The 22,551-nt window shown below is 50.2% G+C and overlaps 2 protein-coding genes across 8 annotated transcripts; both read left to right on the top strand.

Annotated features, from left to right (window-relative positions):
* The first annotated feature begins 4,998 nt into the window (after positions 1-4,998).
* On the top strand, positions 4,999-15,180 carry LOC109270739 (dipeptidase 2). 7 transcript variants are annotated; one of them, XM_019455508.2, is made up of 11 exons: positions 5,021-5,129; positions 5,418-5,681; positions 6,016-6,142; positions 6,407-6,536; positions 6,621-6,762; positions 7,060-7,129; positions 7,247-7,423; positions 7,812-7,896; positions 8,526-8,601; positions 9,619-9,754; positions 9,848-10,230. In XM_019455508.2, exons 2-11 carry the CDS (start codon positions 5,461-5,463, stop codon positions 10,103-10,105), a joined length of 1,422 nt encoding a protein of 473 aa, XP_019311053.1. In that variant the 5' UTR covers positions 5,021-5,129; positions 5,418-5,460; the 3' UTR covers positions 10,106-10,230. The 7 variants fall into 7 exon arrangements, 6 of the variants coding, with proteins under 6 accessions (XP_019311058.1, XP_019311053.1, XP_019311057.1 ...); XR_002081671.2 differs by lacking the exons at positions 5,021-5,129; positions 9,848-10,230 and adding exons at positions 12,752-12,923; positions 15,075-15,176 and having other exon boundaries at positions 5,350-5,681; XM_019455513.2 differs by lacking the exon at positions 6,016-6,142 and having other exon boundaries at positions 4,999-5,129; positions 9,848-10,225.
* A 20-nt stretch (positions 15,181-15,200) lies between these two features.
* Positions 15,201-19,542, top strand: DPEP3 (dipeptidase 3). Its single transcript, XM_019455515.2, has 10 exons — positions 15,201-15,573; positions 15,908-16,034; positions 16,535-16,664; positions 16,754-16,895; positions 17,182-17,251; positions 17,364-17,540; positions 17,847-17,931; positions 18,411-18,486; positions 18,970-19,105; positions 19,197-19,542. Exons 1-10 carry the CDS (start codon positions 15,311-15,313, stop codon positions 19,428-19,430), a joined length of 1,440 nt encoding a protein of 479 aa, XP_019311060.1. The 5' UTR covers positions 15,201-15,310; the 3' UTR covers positions 19,431-19,542.
* Positions 19,543-22,551: the final 3,009 nt, after the last annotated feature.

Genomic DNA, 22,551 nt, shown 5'->3' with positions numbered 1-22,551 from the left:
GATTTGGATTCAGGGAGGTCTTCCGACAGAGGTATACAGAGGTTAAGAAAGGGCATCTATTAGCTGGGGCAACTGCTTTATGCCTGGAGTGGTCACAGATGAAGAACAGATTTAGAGAGATCAAAGCTTGAAAATCTAGGAATAAGGGAATTTTGGTTTCAGGTCTCAGCTCCACCTGCCAGCTTTATCCAGCTGAACCTCAGTTTTCTTACCTAGAAAATGAGGCTGGTAAAAACCTACCTTGTGGGCCATTGTTAAGATTTAATGGACTGAAACACATCAAACTGGTAGCACAGTTCTGGACACACAGTAACTTTGACTGCTCTGACACGTTGTTACTGTTGTCACATGCTCTTACTCCCTGAAGGAAGGAAAGGCAGAAGTCTCCTGAGCTCTTCCACGAATGTTGGTTGAACATTTGTTGTGTGCAAGTGTGGTACTAGGGGCCAGAATATGGTGGTCATGGCCTCACTGAGTTCACATCCCAGCTTCGTCCAGGCCAGCCGCTGCAGACTTCTGTGAGGAGGAGGCAGATGAAGGCGAAGCGGGTGGGGGGGGGCGGGGGAGAGAGAGAGAAGTTCCAGCAAACCTGAACCAGAGCAATCTGAGAGGCTCATCCATGTTCCTGTTTTTATTTTTGTTTTTAATGTTTATTTATTTTGAGACACACACACACACACACACACACACACACACACACACACACACAGAGTATGGGGTTAGGAGCAGAGAGAGAGGAGAGAGAGAATTCCAAGCAGGCTCTGCACTGTCAGCATAGAGCCCAATGTGGGGCTCGATCCCACAAACCATGAGATCATGACCTGAGCCGAAACCAAGAGTCGGATGCTTAACTGACTGAACCACACAGGTGCCCCCATGTTCCTGTTTCTAAAGAGGGTAGAGGTGGGGCATCTGTGTGGCTCAGTCAGTTAAGCAGCCGACTTCAGCTCAGGTCATGACCTCATGACTCATGAGTTCAAGCCCTGCATTGGGCTCTGTGCTGACAGCTCAGAGCCTGGAGTCTGCCTCTGCCTCCCTCTTCCCCGCTTGCATGCATGTTCTCTCTCTCCCCCGCCCCTCAAAAAATAAACAAACATTAAAAAAAAATTTAAAGAGGGTAGAGGTACCTGGATGGTTCAGTCCGTTGAGTGTCTGACTCTTGATTTTGGTTCAGGTTGTGATCCCAGAGTCGTGGGATCGAGCCCTTTGTCAGGCTCCGCACTGAGCATGGAACATTCTTGGGATTCTCTTTCTTTCCCTCTACTCCTCTCCCCCACTCATACTCTCTCTCTCTCTCTCTTAAAAATAAAAGAAAGGAAGGAAGGAAGGAAGGAAGGAAGGAAGGAAGGAAGGAAGGAAGGAAGAGGGTAAGTCACCAAAGAGGGTTTGGATTAGAGTTCTCCATGATATGCCCCCCTCTCTAGGTAACTGCATATCACAGTCCAGAAGGTGCCATCTGAATCCCAGGGATGCCCTGTAGGATCTTCCTCAGTAGATCTCCTGTACCTCATGCCCCTCTAGCCTCCCCCCAGCTGATGCACTACCTCAAGAACATGGGACAGCATGCAGGACAAGAGTCCCAAGCCCTGTGGACTTTACACTTAAAACACCAGAATATCTGGTCCCAGGAAGCAGCCCAGTCAGACACTTAAAGCCTGTCAGACACCATTGTGACTTTGCTCTGGGGACCTTGTGTACTGGATCTTCCATACTGCCTGAAGTCAGGCAGAGCCTGGCTGCAAGAGACCCGAGATGGGCAGAAAGGCTGGCAAGGACATGGAAGACAAAGCTGGGGATTTGGGAGAAGGCCAGGTGGAAGCAGGAAACACAGATGCATTAGGGCTTACTGCACTTCTAGCAGAGTAGATGGTGGCTGCCTTTTGAAGAAGGAAAATGTGCTAGCTGTTGGTCACTTCTGGAAAGGTAGCCTCAGCTTTGTGATTAGAGGATGTGTGTCCATGGTGGCCAAGCTGTCTTTTGGCCAGGGAGACTGCTGTTTCTTGAGAATTTGGCTATGTCAGTCATCATGCCAATGGAACCAGAGCAACACCCAGAAAGAAGTAGGGGCAGCATGAGTCTCTAGGAGCAAGGAGCCCTGAATGAGGATGAACATCACCTGGGCAATGCTGGATACTGAGGAAGCTCCCCCACCCCATTCCCCTGCACTATGAGCATGTGAAGTGGTCTGTGTGATTACCAGTCAGTCGCCATTTTTCTTCCTCGCATATTCTTGTAATACACTGGAGATCAGAGGGGGTGGGTCAGCTCTGCCACCGTACTAAGCTTGGTCCCAGCAGAAGCCTGTTTCTACCACTGCCTCCTCTGCAGATCTTGATTTAGGTAAACACTGCACAGGTGAAGAATTAAAAGAGAAGGTGCTTACTCACATACCCCTACCTGGTGTCAAGATTTCCTGTGCTGGCCCTGCTTCAACAGCCCCACCAGGTGGAGGCTAAGGGGATAGCACGTAACAAGGCCCTGTGGTAGTAGGCAGCAAGAGAAGCAGGGGGGAAAGAGGATTTGCGCCATTTGCTGAGACTGGAGAGGCCAGTGGGACACTCGCCAGGAATTGAAAGCCAAATAATGGAATGTGGTAGCCAGACCTACATTGGTATGGTAATGGCTTTCTTCCTAAAAGCAAAAATCCTCTTCAGATTTCTTTTGACTGGCAAAAACAAGTACTAAAGTAGATCTTTTGTAAAAGCAAAGTGGCATAACGCAAACTTCCGGAAAGCAGGGATACCATCAGTTTACACCGTTCTGATTTATGAAAGGTTTCATGGGAAAGTTCTGACTGCAGCCAGTGGGGAAACCTATATCCTAAGAGCAATGGGAAGCCATGGCAGAACTTTAGGCAAGAGGACGACAAGTTTTTTTTCAAAGAGAGATATGTCTGACTGCACACTGGGGAAAGGACTGGAGGTGGGGACACCAGGAGAGGATAAGAGATAAAGGTTACCAGTACTGGGGAAGAGGTAGTGGGAATGAAGAAGAGACACAACTGGTAGATGTTTGGAGGTTGAACCAGAAGGATATGGAGATGCTGTCAAGGAGAGAAGTGGGCAGAGGGTGGAAAGCATCACAGATGACATTCAGGTCAGCTCTGGAGCCAGGCCCTGGGCTTCCCTGCCTCCCCTGTTTCTTCTTCTGTCCATAGCCAGCATGCTCTTTCCCCAAATTGTCCAGGTCTGTCCACAGACAGTGTGTACTTATTTCGCTAGTGTGTACTTATTTCCTCCTCCACAGGACAGAGCAGAGAGATAGTCTTGGGCAAGGTCAAAAAGAGAACAGGCCACCCAGATGGCTGAAATCTGCTTGCTACTTGAGTAAGAGTATGCACATGTCCCTGAGTGTATAAGGGTCTGGGTATGTCTGTGTTTCTGTGCCTGACTTTATACGGTCATTTCAAGGCCATGACTAGCAGTGCCAGCCTGTTTAAAGACTGAAGTTAAACATTACGAAAAAATTGTGCCGCATAACTAATCTTCTACAGAGATGATACCCACTTTCTATGGTTCAACACAGACTGTCTCTACTGGGCTAGAGTTTCTTCCAAGTCTTGGGGTGTAAGATATCTGGCCCCTGGAGAAAAGCTTTAAAAAAAAAACTCGAAAAACTAAATTCTCCCTTCTCATTTCTCTGTCAGCAGCTATTTATTTGAATAGACTTTTTACCTCTTCCCCATTGTTTATACTCCCCACTTCCTGGGGGCCGGGGGGGGGGGGGGGGGAGGGGAGATGCTAACAAGAGTGGAACAGATAAGTTGTTCATCCCCCAAACCAACGTTTTTGCCCTGGAGATCAGAGGACCCAAGAGTTTTTCCTCCCTTTCTCCACTCTGCTGGCTGCGTGGGTGGACGTGGGGCTGCTGACCAGCATCAGGGGGAAAGAGAGGAGAGAGACCAGTCTGAGTTTGGGTTCCCCAGCCACCCAGGGCACAGACACACCCTAGGGGACTCACATTCCGGTAGTGGGGCTGCCTAAAGACCCCTGCAGCTGCAGTAGTCAGAGAGTAGACCCACCTTCAACACAGTGCCACTCCCTGGACACTGGACACCATCACATGCCCAAACACTCAAACATACCCAAGCTGGGACCTGTCCCCTCCTAGGTAGCTCTGGAAAAGTTTTGCTCATTTCCTTTCTAGGATGGTTTCTAAGGTCTCTAGTCCTCAGACTTAGGTCACTACCTCTGCTCTGGTCACTCCTGCCACCTGGAAAAGGTTCCAAAGGTGAAGCAGCTCCAGGGGGTGCCAAGGTTCACAGCAGAACCTTGGGAGGCTGGGGATGAAGGAGTTTGGTCAGAAACTCTGAAGCCTCTCAGTGGCAGAGCTTCCAGAAGATGCCATCCCCATTTGTGAGGTGTGTGAAGGGAGGTGGTTCCTGGAGAAGGCAGCTAGGGTGAAGGCCTGAGGCTAAAATGGAGGTGGGGCCTTCAGAGGAACCCAAATGCCAGGCCTTTCCTTAGGACCCATACCTCTGACTTCAATGAAGATGGGGCTTCCACACTGAGGTAGGAGGGACCCTAGCCAACAGCTCAGCCAGCAGCTCTGGGAGGAATGTTGCTGGGATGGGGGATAGGGTGCTATGCTGACCTAAAAATGACTTAATTTCCTTCCACTCATAAAGTTTACTGAGTTCCTGCTCTGTTCAGTAAACTGTCCCTGACCCCCCAGATGGTTGCTCAGTTCACGTCCCAAAAGTCCCTCCATTCAGACCGTAGGGAGCACTAGCATTTCCTGAGGAGGGAGGTCTTTCCTGAGACACACGGGGGAAGACAGGGGTAGGGGCACCCCTGACAGTTCCCAGTTCTGGCTGGAGTCCCCAGGGGACAGACATGCAGGCAAGGGAGTAAAGTAGGGGAGAGAGAGGTCAGGGGCAGAGGGCCTCTTCCTGAATGCAAAGTCCACAAGGTTAACCCCTCATTTCCAGAGACTTCCTCCTCCCACCCCCACCCCCACCCCCACATGGCTCAGCACCAGGAAACCGAGAGCCCAGAGACACTTGCGTGCAGCCCTCAGGGTGGCCGGTGCAGGATGCAGGCAGGTGGGGACATAATGTTGATGACAGAGGCCTCAGAGCCCAGGGCTACACTCTGAAAGGAGTAACCTTGCCTCTCTTGGAGAACAAGGTTAGAGGCAGAGCAACCTGGGTCAGCCCCTCAGAGCGCTGGGAGTGGGGTGAGGGGTAAGAACAGAAAGCCCGCCCCTCTGGTGAAGCCCTGTAGGCTGGGGCAGGGGGGCGGAGGGAGGGGAGGGCGTGCCTTCGCCTGGCGGCCAAGCTGCTCCGCGTCGCGGCTTTCCGCGGCTGGGTCCGAGGTCCTGTGACTCGGTTCTCCCCTTGCAAGACCGCACCGCCGCGTGACCCGAGTCGACGGTCGGGACTCCATCGTCGCCCTCTGCCCCTGTCGCCCCCTCAGGCTCTCGAGACCGGCCCCTGCCCACCTGTCCGGCTCGTGCAACATGCGGCCCCTGGGCCTCGATGGTACCTCCCCGCCCTGCCGGCGACCTCTGCTGCGTCTGCTGCTCCTGCTGTCGCTGCTGCCGCCGCTGCCGCCGCCCTTAACGCGCGCCCAGACCGCTCAGGGAACCCCCAGCGCCCCGACTACGCCGGCCACCTCCAGCACCCCAAGTCTGCGGAAGCGCGCGCGGGCTCTGATGCGAGACTTCCCTCTCGTGGACGGGTGCGTAAGTGCGATGTGGGGGCAGGTGGAGACTGAGCCGACCCCATGGCAGGGCTAGAGGTCCTCATGCAGGGCTCCTAAGGAAGCCCCTTCACATCACCCCTGGATTCACTCTCCCATCATCCGTGGGTGCCTTTTCCCTTCCTCTGTCACTCCCTCCCTGGTGGGAACTCCCCAGCCTAGGCCTCGAGGGGTCCTACTATAGTCTGTGACAGTGTGGTGTGGGGGACATCCTCCCCCCCCCCCATTGCTGGCCCCATGTCCTGCCTAATCCCAAGGTCTAAGGAGCCCACCCATTTCCCCCTGACTTGACCTTGCCTTGCTCTCCCTCCAGCCACAATGACATGCCCCTTGTCCTGAGGCAGTTTTATGGCAACAGGCTACAGGATGTTAATCTGCGCAATTTCAGCCATGGCCAGACCAGCCTGGACAGGCTTAGAGACGGTCTCGTGGGTGCCCAGGTATCACAGGGACACACAGCATGGCTGAGAGGGAGTGTTGGGGCCCCAGAAACCATGAGTTAGTCACATGGAAACTCAGTTATCGTAGGGCCCCCCAAAATTCTACAACATGGATGCTGGGGGCTACAGGGGTTGCAGTGAACCAGTTTGGTGGGCATCCAAGTACCACCAAACAAGCAATGCATCACATGTGACCCCATTTGCTGTGTGGGCTGTGGAGGCTATGAGAAGTCCAGGGAGCTCCAACCCCTGGCCTTCCCCCAGTTCTGGTCAGCCTACGTCCCATGCGAGACCCAGGAAAGGGATGCTGTGCGCCTCACCCTGGAGCAGATTGACCTCATTCGCCGCATGTGTGCCTCCTATTCTGAGTTGGAGCTTGTGACCTCAGTTAAAGGTAGGTAGACTGGTGGGGGGTGTTAGGGACTTGATTGAGATACCCCAGCCTCTGAAAGTGATCATCTGACCTACCTGCCCCCAGCTCTGAACAATACACGGAAGTTGGCTTGCCTCATTGGTGTGGAGGGTGGCCACTCGCTGGACAGTAGCCTTTCCGTCTTACGTACGTTCTATGTGCTGGGTGTGCGCTACCTGACGCTCACTCACACCTGCAACACACCCTGGTGAGCACAGTGCAGATGGTATGCACCCACTGATGCAGTGATCTGCCCAAGATCACACTGGGGCTCAGACCAAGCTTTACCCCTGGGATCTGGCACTGACCCTGGAGTGGGGGGGTGGGGGGTGGGGAGCAGGGGTTTGCAAAGCAAAACTGGATCCCAGTAGGGACTCCCTCCTGCCAGGCCCAGCCCAACTTGGGTCCCTACTCTTGCTCCAGGGGTTGCAGGTATAGAGAGTTCAGTAGGCTCTTGTGGCCAAGTCATGGCCACCATTCAGACTGTCTCCTGGCCATCCTGCAGGGCAGAGAGCTCATCTAAGGGCATCCATCCCTTCTATAGCAGTGTCAGCGGGCTGACCAGCTTTGGTGAGGTGAGGACCCTGATTCCATACCCCGCCCCGCATGAATGTGCATGCCCCACCAGTTCCTACAGATAAATGCACGCACATGTGCACCCCTGACGCCCTTTCCCTAACCTGTCTCTGCAGAAAGTGGTGGTTGAAATGAACCGCTTGGGCATGATGGTAGATTTGTCCCACGTCTCTGACACTGTGGCACGGCGAGCCTTGGAAGTGTCACGGGCACCTGTGATCTTCTCCCACTCAGCTGCCCGGGGTGTGTGCAAGAATGCCAGGAACATTCCTGATGACATCCTGCAGCTTCTGGTGAGAGACTACCCTGACTCTCAAACCTAAAACAAAAGGTTTAAACCAGGAGTCCTTGAACCTGAACCCCTGTTCCCTCAACTTCCTCAAACCCTAGGCTGAACATCTTCTGCCCTCACAAACCCACAGTCCACAGCCCGTGGATTCTTGAACCCAGGTGTGGGGGGTTCTAAGTGGTAAATACTCCTCTACTCTATAAGCCCCCCATGGTCAAGACATTTCCACACCAACCAGAGCTGAGACTCCTCCATTCACATAATCCTAGAGTGTAGAAAGGTGAAGTCTCCTCTGACTTCAAAACCAGAGCTGAACACATTCCTCACAGGAGCCTAGAGGCAGGTGGTTGCTCTGGGGGCCAAGCTGATTGTCCATTTGTCCACCCCTGCAGAAGAAGAATGGTGGTATCGTGATGGTGTCTTTGTCAGCGGGGGTGCTGCAGTGCAACCTGTTAGCCAATGTGTCCACTGTGGCAGGTAAGCCCTACCTGGGCTCTCTGAATAGCTCTGATTTGGGCCCGAAGCCTTGGGGGGAGGGCCTCAGAACAGCCCCAGTGGTCTGACTCATTGTTGGCAGTAGACACAGTGCCCAAAAATTCAATGATGGACAGTATAAAGCATCTTGGTGCCATGTGGAACTGAAGATACAGAATTGATACTACAATACTGATGGGTAGAAAGGAGGCAGTCAGACATAGAGCCCAGGTGCTAACCATCTGTGCTTCTCTAGGGGCTCATAAAGCTCCCTGCCCCTGCCTCTGGCCAAGGGATTGGGCAGCCCCTTAAGTCTCTTTGGTCTTTATCAGTTATATTCTTTATCCATCTCTCATCCTCCACACCCATGGAAAGGGGCCCCCATGGTTCTCAAGGAGACTGGAGGCAAGGTGAATCCTGAATGAGAAATGGCCAACTGGGGTCCACTCCAAATCTAAATTCCAGTCTAGAGCCAACTGGAATCTACCTCCTCAAGTTGGCACACTGGGTGCCAAGCCATGAAGGAATTGGCCTCCATAGCCTACAGGCTTCAAGAAGGGGAATCAGTAGAGACCAGTCCCCACCTCACCCCCGTCCTAGAAGCCCCACACTGCTGACCCTTCATCCCCCAGATCACTTTGACTACATCAAGGCAGTCATTGGATCCAAGTTCATTGGGATTGGTGGAGATTATGATGGGGCTAAAGGGTAAGTGCTTCTCTGGGGCTTCTCTGGGGCTAGCTGTGCCACAGTAGGGCCTTGATAGTCACCATGCCCACCACACTGTGATCCTCATGGACTTTAGGCCCACCTGGCATCTTCCCACACACAGAGTGTGTTTCTGTTTGCGACCCATTGGTCCCACCCCTAGGTCATGATCTGCCCACCCTTAGTGCCCCACCCTTAGTTCCAGCAGACCCACTGCCTTTTTTTTTAAGTTTTATTTATTTAAGTAATATCTATACCCAATATGAGGTTCAAACTCATGACCCCGAGATCAAAAGTCACATGCTCTTCCTACTGAGCCAGCCAAGTGCCGCTGACCCACTGCTTCTGAGCAGACTCTTAGCAAGGTCTGGTGTGGACTGACCAACTCCTCTGCCTACAGCTGGGTCTTAAAAAGCTTTCCTTCTAGGGGCGCCTGGGTGGCTCAGACAGTTAAGCGTTCTACTCTTGATTTCAGCTCAAGTCACAATCTCACTCTTTGTGGGTTTGAGCCCTGCATCGGGCTCTGTGCTGATGGTGCGGGAACTGCTTGGGATTCTCTCTCTCTCTCTCTCTCTCTCTCTCTCTCTCTCTCTCTCTTTCTCTCTCTCTCTCTCTTTCTCTCTCTCTCTCTCTCTCTCTCTCTCTCTCTCTTTCTGTCCCTCTCTCTCTGTCCATGCTCTGTCTCTCTCTTTCTCTCAAAATATATAAATAAACTGAAAAATAAATAAATAAAAGCTTTTCTTCTTTTCATAAATGGAGGAAAACCTTGCATTCCGTGAAAGGCATAGATCCAAAAAGTATAATTTGATGAGTTTTTATGAATATTCAAAGAGGTTGGGAGTTTCCTTCTGCAGGATGAAGAACAGGGGTGAATCACTTACTCTCTCCAAGTATCCATTTCCCATGTCAGACAAGGGCTGGGATTCAGTAGTCCCTGGACACATAAGCCTGTGGTTTTGAGTCATGAACAAGGAACAGGGCTGAGGTTCCACAGCTGACTGGCTCACGACCATATAGGTTCCCTCAGGGGCTGGAGGACGTGTCCACATACCCAGTTCTGATAGAAGAGTTGCTGAGTCGTGGCTGGAGTGAGGAAGAGCTCCAGGGTGTCCTTCGTGGAAACCTGCTGCGGGTCTTTGGACAGGTGGAACAGGTATGCTGGGCTGGACAAAAGAGTAGCGCAGGGGCCTGAGCAAGTGTGTTGGGGCTTCTGTGTGAGCTGCTGACCACTGACTGCCACCTCCAGGTACGGGAGACAAGCAAGGGGCAAAGCCCCTTGGAGGATGAATTCCCGGATGAGCAGCTGGGCAGTTCTTGCCGCTCTGTTCTCTCACGTCTGCCTCAGACATGGTGTCTGGCTCGAGACCAGAAACTAACTGAGACTTCGGCACATTGGGCACCTAAGTGTTCACCTAAACAGTTATTGTCAAAATCTTCCCCCAACGTGGCCCCAAGCCTCACAGTTATTGCTGCCTTTTCAGTCCTCATTCTGTGGCTCTGGTGACTCAGTTAATCCTACCAGATGTTACTATGGCAGTTGCAGATACCGCACATTGCCCTCCCCCACCCCCACCCCCCCCATCATGCAGACAGGCACATTTCCTGAAAATAAATGTTTTACACATGGAAACAGGCATGAGTGTCCTTCTCTGTGGCGGGGTCTGGTGGTGCCAGCTCCCAATTCTGGTAGTTGGTGGAGGAACCTGCAGTTCAGCCACCATTTACTCTAGTAACACCTGAGTCTCACTAGCATGGCCTGAGAAGGCCCAGATGGTTGGGCTCAGCACTAGAAGAAGACAATGAGTAGCTCTGGCTGTGGGAGAGTGGACCTTCCTCTGGGATGCCTCTCAATAGCTCACCTCAGTCCACATCCTGACCCACTGACCACCACCTGGGGATCTTGAAGGGAACTCTGGTTCATATTCCCAAGAAAGGAACCTGCCTGGATCACAAATGATCTTTGTTCCTGTTTGGATAGAGCCCAGAATGCCAGGCTACAGGATAGTACATGGGCTTCCAATGACTGAATTTCCCTGGATATAGATCCACTCCTTGCCCTGCCCTTCAGGGACTTCCTTTCTGAGAGGCACAAGCTACTTAGACAACCACACTATCTTACCCCCAGGCAATTAATGGCAATAGCAACTCTGTTAATTATAGCCAAAATTAAGAGTTAATACTCATGGCAACAGCTAATAATAATAAATAACATGATAATAGATAATGGCTAATAAAAATAATAGTTAATACTAATAGCCTATGCATACCCCATGACTGAGCAGTTTTGCCCCAGGTATATATCGCAACGGGAATGCATACATAGGTTTTCCAAAAGGCATACGAAATAATATTTAAAGCAGTGCTGCTCATAATAGCCCCAAACTGTGTACTTTAAAGTTAGACTGCAAGAAGACAAAGACAGGAGATTGTCTTAAAAACAGTCATATTTTTAAAAAGTCATATTAATTTGAGGAACATCAATAAAACTGACAAATGAGTTTTAATGGAAATAATAGAAATCCATACACAGTGGAATATCTTTAGCCTGATGAATGAAAGTAACTACCAATGTTCCATTCTATGCACAGTGAAAATATTCTTCAAAAATGAAGGGAAAGTAATACATTTTCAGACCAATAAAAGCACAGTGAGAAATTGAAGATATACAAATCATGAGGCACCTGGGTGGCTCAGTCAGTTAAGCATCTGACTTCACCTGAGGTCATAATCTCATGGTTTGTGAGTTTGAGCCCCGAGTCAGGCGCTGCGCTGACAGTTTAGAGTCTGCTTCTGACTCTGTCTCCCCCCCACCCCCTCTCTGCACCTCCCCTGTTTATGCTTTCTCTCTCTCAAAAATAAATATTTTTTTAAAAAAACATATAGGAACACATTTTTCCTTTTGCCTCAGCCTCCAAATTGGCTGTACTCTGCAGCGTACTCAGAAAGTTCCAATAGTGTTTTCTATTCATTTTACCTATTCCCTCTTTTCTTGACTTCTTTTGAGCGGATTAAGTAGCACTCTGAGATGGCCTTAGTCCCTTTACAGACCCTTTCAGGGGGAGCTGATCCAGCTCACTGTCCATTTAGGGGAAAAATGGGAAAAGGTGGTAGAAGATAGAAGCTTACAGCAGGGCCCTGTGTTGCTAGGGAGCAGACCTCTAAGGACAGGGCCCTGTGAGGTGGTGCAAGTGTTCTAAACGTGAGCTGGCAAGGCTACTCGATGACAGCCAGAAGTTGCAGACTGCAGCCAACTGTCACTGTTGGAACAGGAAAACCTCTTTCAGTTTGCTCTGTTGCCCCTATTGACAGAATGTAACAGGAAACCAGCTAGGCTTCTAGGAAATGTGGTTTTGAGAGTTGAGCACCAGGGGCACCTGGGTGGCTCAGTCAGTTAAGTGTTGGACTCTTGATTTCAGCTTAGGTCATGATCTCACAGTTGGTTCTCATGGGTTTGAGTCCGGACTTGGGCTCTACACTGACAGTGAGGAGCCTGCTTGGGATTCTGTCTTTCTCTCTCTCTGCCCCTCTCTTGCCCAATCTCTCTCGCTCTCTCTCAAAAATAAATAAGCATTAAAAAAAATAGGGGTGTCTGGGTGTCTCAGTCAGTTAAGCATCTGACTCTTGATTTCGGCTCAGGTCCTGATCTCACGGTTGGTGAGTTTGAGCCCCACATAGGGCTCTACACTAACAGCACAGAGTCTGCTTGGGATCCTCTCTGTCCCTCTCCCGCTTGTGCGTGCTTTCTCTTTCTCTCAAAATAAATAAATAAACTTTAAAAATATAATTAAGGGACACCTGGGTGGCTCAGTTGGTTGTCTGACTTCAGCTGACGTCATGATCTCATGGTTCAAGAGTTTGAGCCCCACATTGGGTTCTCTGCTGTCAGCACAGAGCCTGCTTTGGATCCTCTGTCCCCTTTCTCACTGCCCTTCCACCGCTCACTCTCTCTCTCTCCCTCCCTCTCTCTCTTTCTCTCAATAAATAAGTAAACTTTAAAAATATATTTAAAAAATAGGAAGAGTTTGAGCCCCAGCCTCACAGAGCTGAGAACAGAAGACTGCATCTGGAGTTGAGAGACAATTGCTTAATAACCAGAATTGCTGCAGACCTGGAGTAGAAGGCCCTAATTCCAATTCATTCTTTCTCCTAGGTACATTTTTTTGTGTTCCAACTCAAAACTAAGTGTTCATCAGGATTCTCCTTATTTTGGTGGACCCTGGACACTAATCTCTGCCTCTTTAGAGCACCACACCCCTAGTAGAAGAACTAGCCCAAAAGTTGGGCTCATCTCTAGGTTTCCACTTTCCTTGGATCCTCATCAAGTAATTTTGTAATATCTTGTTTAACTTTCTGATGTCTTCAGGAAGATCCTTTTTATATTTTGCCCAACATTTCCAGTTATCAGGAAGAGTATAACTCTGATTTACTTAGTCAACCAAAATCAGACATGTGAAATGGTGTTTATTTATTAATTCAATAACATTAAAAATCAATCATAGGGGCAGTTGGGTGGCTTAGTTGATTGAGCATCCAACTTCAGCTCAGGTCATGATTTCTCAGTTCATGGGTTCGAGTCCCACATCGGGCTCTGTGCTGACAGCTCAGAGCCTGGAGCCTGTTTCGGATTCTGTGTCTCCCTCTCTCTCTGCCTCTCTCCCCCCACCCAAAAATAAATAAACATTTAAAAGAAATAAATAAATAATAAATAAACTTAAAAAATCAATTATAAACATTATGTTCCCTACTTTCACCTAAGACTATTACAGGAAACAGCTGTATGTGCAATACTTCTGAACTTTTGATAAAGTTTTGAATTAACAAATTCATCACTCACTATATTGTTTATATCACTTAAATGAAGACCTCCCCTGGCAAGTCAGCTTGGTATATGAGACCAGAATAAACATTCCCTCTCTTTCTCCCTCTCTTCTGAGATAGCCAAAGCTGAAGGCAGCAGGGTCAGACTTAGTCCTTAACCACTAGGCATGAGAAGGGAGCAGTGATGGACACGAGGCAGTAGTGGCCAGAGGTCAAGGCCCTTCTTCTGGCACCCAAAAGGGGAGGCCCACCTATCAGGGAGCCCAGGTGGGAGAACAGCTGACAGACACAGATACAGAAGGGGGCAATTCATATTTTAGTCTGTGTTATAGACCCCTTTCAGCCTGGTAGGACCTCATGCAGGCCTAGGAGGCCCAGACGCCACCCAGGTGCAGTTCTGAGATCAGTTTCCCCTGTGTCAGGGCTTTTTTTCTGCAGAAAACAATGAATTATACCACTCAGGCCTCCAGCCATCCTGGAAACCGCCTTACCTTGAAGGAGGATTTCTGCCCCACATGAAGTCATGTCAGACCAAGTCCCCTCATGTTCTTAGCAGTAAGAATTTTTGTCCCACTGTTCTACACCTTTGAGGACCTTCCAGCTCCTCCCTTACAGACAGCCATCCTGTCGGAACTAGACCTTTGCTTGAGCTATTGGCCAACTTGGGATGCCCTCTCCATCTCCCTGCCCAATGCAGACCCCATCCTTTCCAGGCTCAGCTGCTGTGGTGCCTCCACTAATCTCTTACCAAACGGGCCAGCCCTCACCAGCACTACCCACAAAATCCCTCAGCCAGGATGACCATACTACAGAAAAACATGTGACATAAATTGACCAGGGAGTAATTTACCCCCTTTCCAAGATGGCTATAGTTAATTAATGTTTAGAATCTAGAGTCTTTTTTTTTTTTTAATTTTGTAATGTTTATTTTTGAGACACAGAGAGAGTAGGGGAGGGACAGAGAGAGAGGGAGACACAGAATCCGAAGCAGGCTCCAGGCTCTGCACTGTCAGCACAGAGCCCGACACAGGGCTTGAACCCACAAACCATGAGATAATGACCTGAGCTGAAGTCATACGTTTAACCAACTAAGCCACCTAGGAGCCCCTAGAATCTAGAGTCTTTTTTGTGTGTGCCCATATATTAACAAATGTACAGATGCAAATTTCAATACTAGTTACTAAAACAAAATGGTTTCCCATAATATTATTCTTTTTTAATTTTTTAAATATTTTTAAAAATGTTTATTTATTTTTGAGAGACAGGGAGAAACAGAGCACGAGCGGGACAGGGGCAGAGAGAGAGAGGGAGACACAGAATACCAAGCAGGCTCCAGGCTCCAAGCTGTCAACACAGAGCGAGACGCGGCGCTCGAACTCACGAACCGTGAGATCATGATCTGAGCCGAAGTCGGACGCTCAACCGATTGAGCCACCCAGGCGCCCCTCCCATATTATTCTTAAATTTCATTTTTATTAAAAAATGTATAAGGGCACCTGGGTGGCTCAGTCGGTTGAGCGTCACGCTCAATTTCCTCTCAGGTCAGGATGTCATGGGATCCAGCCCGGGTTAGGCCCTGCCCTGAGCACGGAGCCTGCTTGGGATCTCTCCCTCTCTCTTTGCCGCTCTCCCACTCGCGTGCTCTTACGCGGCAGAAGCTGGTCTGGCCCCCTGGGGCGCCCTCTAGTTGAGGGTGGAGGTCTGTGTCGCCCCCTCTGGCCACGCTGCGCAGCTGCGTCGCGGATCCCTGCTCGTCTGGAGAAGCATTCTGCCTGCAGCCCCTCCTCACGACCGGTCACGTAAATCCGGTCGGGACCCCACCGTCGCCCTCTGCCCCTCGCGCCCCTCCTCTCGAGACCGGCCACTGCCTGCCCGGCCGACCCTGCGCAACATGAGGCCCCTGGGCCACGAGGGCCCCCACGCGCTTCGCTGGCGACCTCTGCTGCGTCTGCTGCTCCTGCTGTCTCTGCTGCAGAGGGCGGTAACCCGTGCCCAGACCACTCCTGGCACCCCCAGCGACCCGACCACACCCGGAGCCCCCAGCAATCCGACCACGGCCTTCTCTAGTTCCCCTACCACGCTGCTTACCTCCAGCACACCAAGTCTGAGGAAGCGCGCGCGCGCCCTGATGCGGGACTTCCCTCTCGTGGACGGGTGAGCAGGGGCAGTGCGGGGGCAGGTGGAGACTGAGGCCACACCTGGGTAGGGGAAGGGGTCCTCAGCATGCAGGGCTAGTGAGGAGGCTTCCTCACACCACCCCTGGATGAACTCTCTCCTCCATCAGCCAGGTCCCCTCCCCCCACTACCCTGTTCCTGGTGTACACTACAGGCCCCCACCCCTCCCCAAAGCTGCACCTCAGGAATTTTTCCATATTGTCTGTGTGGGGGGGGGGAGAGGGAGGGGGACAGGACATGCCCAGGTACTTTGACATGCCCTGTCTGACCTGAGTCCATGTTCTCCACTCTACCTTTGTCCTGATGCCCCCAGCCACAACCACTTGCCCCTGCTCCTGAGACAGCTTTTCCAGAACAGGCTACAAGACGTTAACCTGCGCAATTTCAGTTATGGCCAGACCAGCTTGGACAAGCTCAGGGATGGCCTCGTGGGTGCCCAGGTACTACAGGGATACACAGGGTGCCACGACATGGCTGCTGGGGAATGTCGGGGGCCACAGAAACCTGGGTAGGCAGGCCTCTCAGTGATTAGAATCGTAGAACACACAATGTGTCATCGCATGACTGCTGGGAATGTGGGGGCTCTGGAGGCCAAGACAGGCCAACCACATGGGTACCCAGGTTCTGTGGAGACACACAGAAAGTGACCAGAAAATCCCTGGTGAGTGTGGGGTTAGAGTTAGAGCCACAAAGGATATAGTGGATTGGCCTTGGGGCATTCACATAGCACATGGACAAACAGCAGACAATGATATTTCACAGTCCACAGTTTGGCTGCTGGCAGCAAGCTTAATAGGCATCAGGATACCATAGGGTCATGTAGTGTTTCGTTCTGGGCCAATGACCCAAATGAGCACCTTGGGGGCTGAGAAGGAGTGGCAGGCCAAGGACATTGGAGACCACTCTAATCTCATTCTGGACCCCCGGGGCCTACCTCTAGTTCTGGTCAGCCCAAGCCCCATGCCAGACACAGGACCAGGATGCTGTGCGCCTCACACTGGAGCAGATTGACCTCATTCGTCGCATGTGTGCCTCCTACTCTGAACTGGAGCTTGTGACCTCAGCCAAAGGTGGGCTGGCAAATGGGGAGATAGTTAGGGGCTCACTCTGATGGTTCTGGCCCTGGGCCCTGACCACTTGATTATCCATCCTCTTCTAGGTCTGAACAGCACTCAAAAGCTGGCCTGCCTCATTGGTGTGGAGGGTGGTCACTCACTGGACAGCAGCCTTTCTGTGCTGCGCAGTTTTTACCTGCTGGGAGTGCGCTTCCTGACACTTACCTTCACCTGCAACACGGCCTGGTGAGCATAGTGCCTAGCCACGGTGAAATGGTAGATGACATGGTGGGGCAACTGCCAGACAGGTGAGGACAGAGGGATCCACAAAAGGAGGCTGGACTCTCAACAGGTCCTTCACACTCCCAGAAAGCAGCTGGCCCAGGTCCTTACTCTATTCCAGGGGTAGCGGGGGGGGGGGGGGGGAGAGGGGGTGTGGATAGACAAACAGAGGGACTGCAGAGCCCCCAGGCTCTGATGCCCAGGATGTTGAGACTTTCTTTGAGACTGCCTTCTTCTGGCTGTCCCACAGGGCAGAAAGTTCCACCAAGTTTAAACACCACTTCTACACCAACGTCAGTGGGTTGACAAGCTTTGGTGAGGTGAGGATTCCTGTTCCATACCCTACCCCACCCATTCTCCACCTACAGATAGTGTACACGTGTGTGCATCCTTGACATCTCCCCCACCTCAAAAAACAAACTGTCTTTGCAGAAGGTGGTAGGGGAAATGAACCGCCTGGGCATGATGGTGGACTTGTCCTATGCGTCAGACACCTTGGTGCGGCAGGCACTGAAGGTGTCTAGGGCTCCCGTGATCTTCTCCCACTCAGCTTCCAGGGCTGTGTGCGACAATTTGCTGAATGTTCCTGATGACATTCTGCAACTTCTGGTGAGCAGCTACCTCAGCCCTCACACCCAGAGCTAGGCGCGTTTCATGCAAACATTCTTGACCTTGAACAAAGCTACCAGTCCAGACCTCACCCTTGGACCCATGGCTGGTTAACCTTCCCCATCTCTGAAAATTGAGGCCAAATCAGCTCCACTCAGGCGCCCACAAACCCAGAGCTGAAACCTCTTCCAGCCCCTGAAGCCAGGACTGAGCACTGTCCTACTAGGCCCCCAGGGCACAGAGCAGGCCATCAGGCTTGAAGAGCCAAACTGAGGGGGCTGAGTGTTCATTTCTTTATCCTTCTAGAAGAAGAATGGTGGCATTGTGATGGTGACGCTGTCCATGGGGGTGCTACAGTGCAACCTGTTGGCTAATGTGTCCACCGTGGCAGGTGAGCCTCGCTTCAACTTCTTGTGCAGTTTGAGCCTGTGGCCATGGGGCCTTCAGGACAGCTCCAGCAGTGTAGCACACCTGTTGGGCAATGGGCAGACCTCTGACAACCCAGGAGAGGAGACATGGCTCTTCGCTGCCACCCAGATCTGGGGCCACAGTCAATGTTGATGGGTTTGGGGGAAGCAGCTGCCCCTGCCTCTGAATGTCTTTTGCTGTCACCTCTCTGGACAGGACAGATGGGTTCTCAAGGAACCCAGAGGCAGGGTGGCTTCTGGGCAGAAAAAATTCTAAAGAGACACAGTTCAGCCTGTAGTCACTTCAGAACTCACAATGGGCTGGGAGCTCCATGAAGTCAGCTGCCATGGCCTGGAGTGTTGTGGGCAGGAGAACTGGTCAGGACTGAGTTTCCCCAGACCAGGGCTGGTCCCAGGGCCTGACTCCAGTGTAGTGCTGCTCACACTAACCCCTGCCACCTAGATCACTTTGATCACATCAGAGCTGTCATTGGATCAGAGTTCATCGGGATTGGCGGGAATTATGATGGGTCTGGTCGGTGAGTATTTCCCTGGGGTTTGTCTTGAGCAGGGCACAGCAGGGAGTCCTTTAGTCTCTCCATTCCATGGTCCTCCTACCCTTCAGACCTCATCTACAGGCTCTGGTTTTCCAGCTCACTTGACGTCTCTCCACTCCCAGGGGCTGATTCCTGGGCTCTCCCTGTCCCTCCTGTGGCCTGGTGGACCCACTGCCACTCCAGATCGTCACATTAATTAAGTATTCCCCAACACCCCACCCCAGCAGAGCCCGTTTGCCTAGCACCTGCTGCAGTCCCAGCTCAGCAGATCTGTTGTAGGCCAGCCATCTGCTCAGGGGGTAGACACCACAGAAGCTCTGTCTTCAAGGAGCTTCCAAAGTGACATTCAGTAGCCTGGAGAATATGGCCTTCAATTTCACATGTGTGATTGGGGCTGGTGGGACACTGGGCCCTAGACCAGGATCAGGGCTCAGGTTCCACAGCTGGTGGCCCATGGCCACACAGGTTCCCTCAGGGACTAGAGGACGTGTCCAAATACCCAGTACTGATAGAGGAGTTGCTGAGTCGTGGCTGGAGTGAGGAAGAGCTCCAGGGTGTCCTTCGTGGAAACCTGCTGCGGGTCTTCAGACACGTGGAACAGGTATGCTGGGTTGGGCAAAAGGATGGTGCAGTGGTTAGAGTGGGTGAGAGAGGTGCTATGGGAGCCACTAACTGCTGACTCCCACCCCCAGGTGAGAGAGGAGAACAATGGACAGAACCCTGTGGAGGATGAGTTTCCAGACAGGCAGGTGGTCAGGTCTTGCCACTCCCACCTCCTATCTCAGCTTCAGAGTGAACACCTCGCCACACACCTGGAGGTGACCGAGTGGCCAACCAGTCAGGTCCTCCGGAGGCCCTCAAAAGCTTCCCCATACTTTGTTCTAAGTTTCTTGTTTGCTGCTACCTTCTCAGCCCTCATCCTGTAGTTCTGGTGAGCTGGCCAGTCTCCCAGAGGTCTCTGTGGCAAAGTCTCACAAAGTCCCCTTCCTAGTCATCCAGGCACAAGTGTATGCTGAGAATAAACATTTTGGGTATGGAGCCAAATGTGAAAGTCCTTCCTTCTCCCTGGGGAGCAGGGGAGTGGGGTCTGGTGGGCTCTTGGTTGGTGAGGGGTCTTGTAGGTCTCACCTCAGTTTCTCAAGTGAGTGGCCTCCAACTTTGTCTCTTTTGGGAAGGGCAGAGGCATCTTACCATGTTATTATGATAAAAGCCTGAGCCCACAAAAGAGCACAAAGAAATCTAGTTCAAGTGTGGTATCTATCCCATCATGGAGTGTAACAATGGGTGGGTTACCAGTCTCTGAAAGGTTTACGTTTGTTTGTTTGTTTGTTTGTTTGTTTGTTTGTTTGTTTGTTTTTAAGAAGCTGAACCTAGAGGGTGCCTGGGTAACTCAGTGGGCTAAGTGTCAGACTCGATTTTGGCTCAGGTCATGATCTTGTGGTTTATAGGTTCAAGCCCCACATCAGGCTCCACATGAGGAGTCTGCTTGGGATTCTCTCCCTCCCTCCCTCTCTCCTTGCCCCTTCCTCTCTCTCTCTGTCTCTCTCTCATGCCCCTTCCCCCCTCTCAAAAATAAATTAATTTTTTAAAAATTTAAAAAGAGTGAAAGAGCAAGCCAAAGAGTAAATTTTCAACGTATATAATTGACGAAAGGCATATATCCAGAGGCAGACAACCCCGTATAAAAATGGAGAAGATATTTGAATAGGAACTTTACAAGAATGGATATTCAATTGGCCAATAAGATGAAAAGATAGTCAACCTTATTAGCCATTAAAGAAATGCAAAATAAAACTCATAGTAACGACAACTAAAATTTAACAGGTGAACAATACCAAGTGTTAGCAATGATATGGAGCAAGGAGCATACCCTGCTGGTGGCTGATTCAACTGATAAACACTGCTTTGGAAGACAGTTTGATTTTTTTTTTTTTTTTACTAAAGTTGAAGACATATACCCAAGGACAGTTACACACAACGTGCAAGAATCTCTCAAAGTAATGTTGAGTGAAAGGAGCCAGTACAAAATAATATATATTATGTCATTCCATTTATATAAAGTACAAGCAAAACTGATCTATACCATTACAGTCAGTTTTCGGGGAGGTATTGCCTGGAAGGGGGCATGAAGAAGAGCTTCTGGGTTTCTGGTAAAGTGCTGTATCTTGGGTCCTGGTTGCATGGGCGTGTTCATTTTGTGAACATTTCAGCATGCTGTATACACTTATGTGAACTTTTCTGTATGGATATTTTTTTCTCAATGAAAAGTTTTTTAAAAAACTGGGGCCCCTGGATGGCCCCTGGTAGAGCAGGCAACTCTTGATCTTGGGGTTGGAGTAGAGCCTTCTGAAAAAACAAAACAAAACCCAGAAAAGACTAAACTTAATGTTCAGGGATGCATGATCAGGTTGAGACTTTAAATAAGGAAACAAGAGGGCACCTGGGGGTTCAGTCATTAAGCTCTGACTTCAGTTCAGGTCATGATGTCATGATTCAGGAGTTTGAGTCCCACATTGGGTGAGCTTGAGCCTTGCTTCCAGTAAAACACAAGCCCTGCTTCTCCCTCCCTTCCTCTCTCTCTCTCTGTCTCCCCCACTGCCTCTCCTGGGATTCTCTCTCTCTATCTCTGCCCCTTACTCACTCGCACCCTCCCTCTCATAAATAAATAAATAAATAAATAAGAAAACAAGAAGTGGTATCATCAAACTCAGATACTTAGAAAATGCCTGACTTACACAATGTTATGTGTCAATTGCATCTCCATTTAAAAAAACAAAGACTAAAAAAAAAAAAAAAAAGTGTCTGTGGTTGGTGGGGAGAGATGGGGTGGCAATTGGAGGAGGCATTAAGGAACTTCTGGAGTTCTGGCAATGTCCATACCTTGCCTGGGATGGTGGTTATTTAGGGGTGCACTTTGTGGTAATACACTGAGCTGCCAGGTGGGCTGAAGAGTCAGCTCCCCAACTTCTGTCCTCACACTCCCATTCCCCAATTCTGTTCTCCCAGCAATCACTCAGCACTTTTAACTGTTGATATTTACTGGTATTTTCCTCCATATTTCTAAATAATGTATTTAATTGCCAGCTGTTTATTTGTTTTCAGTTTATTTATTTGAGAGAGAGAGAGAGACAGAGCATGCACATGAGCAGAGGAGGGGGAAAGAGGGAGAATCCCAAGCAAGCTCTGTGCCCAACAGAAGAGCCCAACGTGGGTGGGGGCTCAAACCCACAAACTGCAAACGCATCACCTAAGCCAAAACCAAGAGTCGAACAGGCTCAACTAACTGAGCCACGCAGTCATCCCAAATGCCAGCTCTTTAGACATACATTTTAGATATTATTTATTGACTCAGTAATTTGAAAAGTGAGGATTTTGTTTTTATTTTCTTAACCCTTTTTAAAGTTTATTTTGAGAGAGAGATCATGGAGGAGAGTCAGAGAGGGAAGGAAAGGGAGAATCCCAAGCAGGCTTCACACTGTCAGCATGGAGCCCAATGTGGAGCTCGAACCCACGAACCATGACGTCATGACCTGAGCTGAAACCTAGAGTCAAGACGCTTAACCTACTGAGCCACCCAGGTGCCCCCCAAAATGAGGACTTATAGCTCTCACTCCCCCTCTCTCCTCCTATCATCCTCTAAATATTAGAATTATTTGGTTAATTACATCTTGGATTTTTTGTTTGTTTTTAAACAAGTTTACTGAGATAAAATTGATATACCACACAATTCACCCATTTGAAGTGTACAGTTCAAGGGCACCTGGGTGGCTCAGTCAGTTAAGTGTCCAACTCTTGGTTTCAGCTCAGGTCATAATATCACAGCTCATGGGTTCAAGCCCCGCACTGGCTCTGCACTGCATGGAATTCTTTCTCTCTCCCTCTCTCTCTGTCCCTCCCCTGCTCACATGATCTCTCTATTTCTCTCTCGAAATAAGTAAATAATTAAAAAAATAAAGTGTACAGTTCAGTGGTTTTTGTATATCACATTATTTTTTTAATTGTAAAAGATATGTAATAATTTGCCATTTTAACCATCTTCAAGTGCAC

The sequence above is a fragment of the Panthera pardus genome, unplaced genomic scaffold, assembly GCF_024362965.1.
Source record: "Panthera pardus isolate Hobbes unplaced genomic scaffold, ASM2436296v1 HiC_scaffold_19, whole genome shotgun sequence".
NCBI classification, from domain to species: Eukaryota; Metazoa; Chordata; class Mammalia; order Carnivora; family Felidae; genus Panthera; species Panthera pardus.
This window is presented reverse-complemented; position numbering and strand designations above follow the sequence as displayed.

What these genes read in the sequence shown, in the direction of transcription:
- DPEP3 (XM_019455515.2), top strand. Translation starts at nt 15,311, where the DNA reads ATGAGGCCCCTGGGCCACGAGGGCCCCCACGCGCTTCGCTGGCGACCT. An exon ending in ATGACATTCTGCAACTTCTG is followed by an intron (nt 17,541 to 17,846) that starts GTGAGCAGCTAC and finishes TTATCCTTCTAG; the next exon opens with AAGAAGAATGGTGGCATTGT. An exon ending in AATTATGATGGGTCTGGTCG is followed by an intron (nt 18,487 to 18,969) that starts GTGAGTATTTCC and finishes ATGGCCACACAG; the next exon opens with GTTCCCTCAGGGACTAGAGG.
- LOC109270739 (XM_019455508.2), top strand. Translation starts at nt 5,461, where the DNA reads ATGCGGCCCCTGGGCCTCGATGGTACCTCCCCGCCCTGCCGGCGACCT. An exon ending in ATGACATCCTGCAGCTTCTG is followed by an intron (nt 7,424 to 7,811) that starts GTGAGAGACTAC and finishes CCACCCCTGCAG; the next exon opens with AAGAAGAATGGTGGTATCGT. An exon ending in GATTATGATGGGGCTAAAGG is followed by an intron (nt 8,602 to 9,618) that starts GTAAGTGCTTCT and finishes ACGACCATATAG; the next exon opens with GTTCCCTCAGGGGCTGGAGG.